Here is a 6,000-nt window from a genome sequence, read left to right on the forward strand (position 1 = left end):
TTTATTACAGACAGAAATACTCCTCAGTTTCATCAGCTGTCTGGGTGGCTGGTCTCAGGTGATCCCGCAGGTAAAGAAGACAGATGTGGAGATCCTGTACTGTCAAATTCTCTAAACAGACGTTGGAGGTGGCTTATGGTAGAGAAATGAACATTAGATTCTCTAGAAACAGCTCTGGTGGACATTCCTGCTGTCAGCATGCCAATTGCACAATCCTTCAAAACTTGAGAAACCTGTGGCATTGTAATGTGTGACAAAACTGCACATTTTAGAGTGGCCTTTTATTGTCCCCAGCACAAGGTGCACCTGTGTAATGATCATGCTGTTTAATCAGCTTCTTGATATGCCACACCTGTCAGGTGGATAGATTATCCTGGCAAAGGAAAAATACTCACTAGAGAGAAATAGTATTTTCTTGTGTATGGAACATTTCTGTGATATTTTATTTCAGCTCAACATGGGACCAACACGGGACCAACACTTTACATGTTGTGTTTATATTTTTGTTCAGTATATATTGGAATTGTTCCTGATTGGGATGACCAGAATCTCGATAGCCAATAAGAATAAATAAGGCGAAACTGGATCCCCTTGTCAGACCCCTCTAAATAAATAAATACCCAATATTCACTACTTTACTCACCGGTTTCTGATATAATACTCTAAATCATTGAATAAACGACGATCAAAAGCCTCCTCAAAATCTGCACCTGTCTTTTCTTCTATTTCACAATGTTCAATAGTTTACAAAAAATAACCAATATTGACACCTATGTAGCAACCCTAAATAAAGCCAGATTGCTCACTTTGCTTATTACTTTCTTCATTCTAAGTGCTAAACATCTTGATAGAATATGGGTGTCACAGCACAAAGTGAGGGGTCTTCAGTTTGAGCTGCACAGGGCTTATATAATGGCCATTTGCTTCCTGCTTCAATAGTAATGTAATCAGTCCCTCTCTTTGGGATGTTGATCATTCCCCCTGTTCAAATGAAAAATGTAAGCAGGTGAGCAAAGGTTCTTAGTTTTCTGTAAAAATACCCTGTACACCTCAATTGGTATACCGTCAAAGCCAGGAGATTTACCCGTTTGGAATGAGTTAATTGCTATTACTAGTCAGCGATCAACCCCTCACAGGATGCTATTTGTATTTCTGTTAAGCTGCAATATGTAACTTTTTGGGTGACCCGACCAAATTCACATAGAAAGCTAAGGTGTATCCTTTTCATCTCAGTATAGCATGCTGTTAATATAGAGCTTGTCAACAACAATATAAGCACCAAGCCAAGTCTATCTTCCTTAAAGCTGCAATATGTAATATTTTGGGCGACCCAATCAAATTCATATAGAAATGTGCGTTATAGATCTGTCAATCTCATTGAAAGCAAGTCTAAGAAGCGGTAGATATGTTCTATGTGCGAATTTCTTAAGTTTAGTTTTTGCATCTTTTACTTTCGGTTTTGTGCAACAGCTTCAGACAGTTGAAAAGATATTTCACATTGGTTTAGATAGTACAATGATTCTCTACACTGATTTCTTGTTTTGTCACAAACTGAAATTAGGCAAACTATTAGAATTTTAGCAACCAGTGCTTCATAGTGCATATTTAAGCATTGGGTAGGATATTTTCCACCTGTTATTTCTTTCTTTAGGAAACTGGTCATTAAGTCCAAAGTTTGTACTTTGTAATAGTCTACCCTTGGATTTAACTGGTACTTTTTCTTTTTCTCCAATGACCGAATTTGGCCACGATGGGGCAATTTTCAATACCTCATCTGCTAGGATATATAGTTTTGTTTGTATAACATATTTTCCTAAGAATTTCCATCATTATTCTCAGAAAAACCTGTGAAAACCAGATTCTCTCTCATCGAATGGGACTGTAGGTCTAATAAATCCCCCTAGAGTCTATTGATACACCAATAAGTAACACTTAAAAATCCCATCAAAATCTTTCAGTTTAAGCTAGAGATATCTGTTTTGTGGCATAGGCTGCGTCTCAATCCATCACATCCGTATCTGCGGTGGAAGGTGGCCAAGCTACAGCGGTGTTTGTCAGACCATGAGACATCCCGAAAATTGGTCTTCTCATGAAAACGGCTGTAGCGTCTGAACGGTTTGGCCTACAAAGCGAATATGGAAAGATGAGACTATCACGAAAACGATCCGTTTTGCTCTACGATCCCCACAAGTGTCACTGGACTCGTCTGAATGTAACTGGAACCAGTTTTTAAAAATTAACGGAAGTATGGAGGTAGTTTTGTGTCTACCACAAAAAAGGGGTTAAATATGTGTAAAAGAAAAGCACAAATATTTCCTGAGCTTTCTTATATCTCCTAGATTTAGGACAGACACTTCAAAACCTTATTCCTTTTTATTTATTTTGTCCATTTATGAATGTGTTATTCAATGCGTTTTCATGGGATTTGGTACTAAAGGCCAAAGTCTATATTTGATCAAATTTTCTACATTGTAGAATAATAGTGAAGACATCAAAACTATGAAATAACACATATGGAATCATGTAGTAACGAAAAAAGTGTTTAACAAATCTAAATATATTTTATATTTGAGATTCTTCAAAGTAGCCACCCTTTGCCTTGATGACAGCTTTGCACACTCTTGGCATTCTCTCAACCAGCTTCATGAGGTAGTCACCTGGAATGCATTTCAATTAACAGGTGTGCCTTGTTAAAAGTTAATTTGTGGAATTAATTTCCTTCTTAATGCGTTTGAGCCAATCAGTTGTGTTGTGACAAGGTAGGGGTGGTATACAGAAGTTAGCCCTATTTGGTAAAATACCAAGTCCATATTATGGCAAGAACAGCTCAAATAAGCAAAGAGAAACGACAGTCCATCATTACTTTAGGACATGAAGGTCAGTCAATCTGGAGAATTAAGAACTTTGAAAGTTTCTTCAAGTGCAGTCGCAAAAACCATCAAGCTATATGATGAAATTGATTCATGAGGACCGCCACAGTAATGGAAGACCCAGAGTTCTCTGCTGGAAGAGGATAAGTTCATTAGAGTTACCAGCCTCAGAAATTGCAGCCCAAATAAATGCTTTACAGAGTTCAAGTAACAGTCACATCTCAACATCAACTGTTCAGAGGAGACTGCATGAATCAGGCCTTCATGGTCAAATTGCTGCAAAGAAACCACTACTAAAGGACACCAATAAGAAGAAGAGACTTGCTTGGGCCAAGAAACACGATCAATGGAAATTAGACCGGTGGAAATCTGTCCTTTGGTCTGATGAGTCCAAATTAGAGATTTTTGGTTCCAACTGCTGTGTCTTTGTGAGACGCAGAGTAGGTGAACGGATGATCTCCGCATGTGTGGTTCCCACCGTGAAACGGTGGAGGTGTGGGGGTGCTTTGCTGGTGACACTGTCTGTGATTTGTTTAGAATTCAAGGCAGTCTTAACAAGCATGGCTACCACAGCATTCTGCAGCGATACAAGGCAAAGGGTGGCTACTTTGAAGAATCTCAAATATATATTTTTTTTAGATTTGTTTAACACTTTTTTCGTTACTACATGATTCCATATGTGTTATTTCATAGTTTTGCTGTCTTCACTATTATTTTACAATGTAGAAAATTTAATAAAAACCTTTGAATGAATAGGTGTGTCCAAACTTGACTGGTACTGTATATCTATTTTTAGACCTACAATTTCAAAATCAAATAGCTAAATAATCCACGGTATGACCATCTTAGAACAATAATAACCCCCCAGTCTTAAACTCTAGAGAAATAATATTTATTTGAGCATTTTGTCACTTGATAATGAATTAACAGTAGTTGTGAATGTTTTGACATTACCTTTGAGCTGTAGCTTGTCTTTGATCAGGTATTTTATTTGGAGCTGGCTGAATTCCAGACTGGTTGCTAGGTCACTGAGATATTTGTGCACACATTTTTGTTATTGTACATTTACCGCTTATTCTCCCCAATTTCGTGATATCCAATTGGTAGTTAGTCTTGTCCCATCGCTGCAACTCTCCTACAGACTCGGAAGAGGCGAAGGTCGAGAGCCATGCGTCCACCGAAACACAACCCTGCCAAGCCGAACTGTTTCTTGACACACTGCTCACTTAACCCGGAAGCCAGCCGCACCAATGTGTCGGAGGAAACACTGTCCATTTGCACACAACTTCTAGCATTGATAATTTCTTGTTGATGGGCTGTAGTACATTCCAAATCAAATGTCCATAGATTCGTTTCTGCATCTTTTCGCTCCTTGGGGAGCTTGTTCTGATGGTTAATGTTTTCTAATCATAGAAAGAGAAATGGGTGTGCTCAGCTCAAATGTTCATAGTGACAAAAGTTCTGCGGGTGCCGCTGATGAAGGCTGCCGGCGAAACGCATCTATTTGTTCTGGCCTCTGTTGCTAAACATGACATTTGAGTTGAGCACGGGTGTACAGCAAATTGTTTCTTATATAAACCTAAATATGCTCTTCTGTACAATTTGTGTTTGCAGTCTGCAGTCCATGAAGACCTGCAGATATCAGGTGTTGCTGGCGGGAGAGACTGGACCTCTGAGGCGGCTGGACACAAACCCTGGCCTCAGATCAGGACAGTGGATCAGGAGCTGTCACGCTTCCTTCCCAAGTCGGAACCAGGACCCACCCATGAAGGAAAGAGACTCCACCACTACACAGAACACAACCAGTGGACAGGGGGACTGAACACCCTCAGTCCTGGTGGTCATCAGAGAGACAGAGGCTCCAATCAGGGATCCAGTCTGCAGCCCAGACCCTTCTCTTCACAGTCTCAGTTCAGGGATGAAGCAGGACCTGGGGCTGATAGAGACATACCCTCCTGTTCCTATGATACAAACACCACAGTATCCATGATGAACAAAGCAGGTCACCCTGGGCTTCAGCCTTCACAGAGGGTGGTGGGCGACCCCCCTGGTGGTTGTCTTTCAGGAAGTCTGTCTTCTTCAGGGTCTCGTCTAATGCCTGGTGACTGGGTTCATAGAAGTCCTGGACCTGGGTCTAGCCTTCCTCAGTTACCTCATGGTTACCCCACCAATACAGACAGGGTAAGGATGGGCGTTCACCACGAGATGTACCTTGCTTATAACACAGCACACAATCCCAACAACACCCAAACAATGACAAGAGGTCAAGGAGGGAGCTCAAAGACTAACCACCTGAGAGCGGTGGCTCCTGCTTCTACCTCCTCTGGTGTCATTGGGAGGCTGAGCTTTAGGACAGACGCAGACAAGCCGTACGCCTGCCCCACGTGTGGGAAGCGCTTTACTGAGGCGACCTATGTGAAGAAGCACCAGACCGTTCACACCAAGGAGAGGCCCTTCAAGTGTAAACTATGTCACAAGAGCTTCTCCTTCCTGACTAACCTTACCAGACATAGGAGTGTCCACAAAGGAGAGAAATCGTAGCAGTGTGGCTTGAGTTTTACACAGGGGATATCTGGGAACCATTCTTTAGCTGACATGACCAAAAGTATGTGGACACCTGCTCATCGAACATCTCATTCCAAAATCATGGGCATTAATATTGATATCCCCTTTGCTGCTATAACAGCCTCCACTCTTCTGGGAAGGCTTTCCACTCCATGTTGGAACATTGCTGCAGGGACTTCCTTCCATTCAACCACAAAATAATTAGTGAGATCGGGCACTGATGTTGGGCAATTAGGCCTGGCTCGCAGTCGGCGTTCCAATTCATCCCAAAGGTGTAAGATGAGGTTGAGGTCAGGGCTCTGTGCAGGCCAGTCAAGTTCTTCCACACCGATCTCAACAAACCATTTGTGTATGGACCTCGCTTTGTGCACAGGGGCGTTGTCATGCTGAAACAGGAAAGGGCCTTCCCCAAACTGTTGCCACAAACTTGGACGCACAGAATCGTCTAGAATGGCATTGCATGCTGTAGCGTTAAGATTTCCCTTCACTGGAATTAAGGGGCCTAGCCCGAACCATGAAAAACAGCCGAACTTTACAGTTGGCACTATGGATTCGGGCAAGTAGT

At 41.7% G+C, this 6,000-nt stretch overlaps 1 protein-coding gene across 1 annotated transcript; it reads left to right on the forward strand.

The window, feature by feature from the left end:
* Positions 1-2,247: 2,247 nt before the first annotated feature.
* LOC120034728 (zinc finger protein 205-like) lies at positions 2,248-5,411 on the forward strand. Its single transcript, XM_038981331.1, has 2 exons — positions 2,248-2,253; positions 4,485-5,411. Exons 1-2 carry the CDS (start codon positions 2,248-2,250, stop codon positions 5,409-5,411), a joined length of 933 nt encoding a protein of 310 aa, XP_038837259.1.
* The last annotated feature ends 589 nt before the right edge of the window (positions 5,412-6,000 follow it).

Source organism: Salvelinus namaycush, chromosome 42, assembly GCF_016432855.1.
Source record: "Salvelinus namaycush isolate Seneca chromosome 42, SaNama_1.0, whole genome shotgun sequence".
In the NCBI taxonomy this organism is placed as follows: Eukaryota; Metazoa; Chordata; class Actinopteri; order Salmoniformes; family Salmonidae; genus Salvelinus; species Salvelinus namaycush.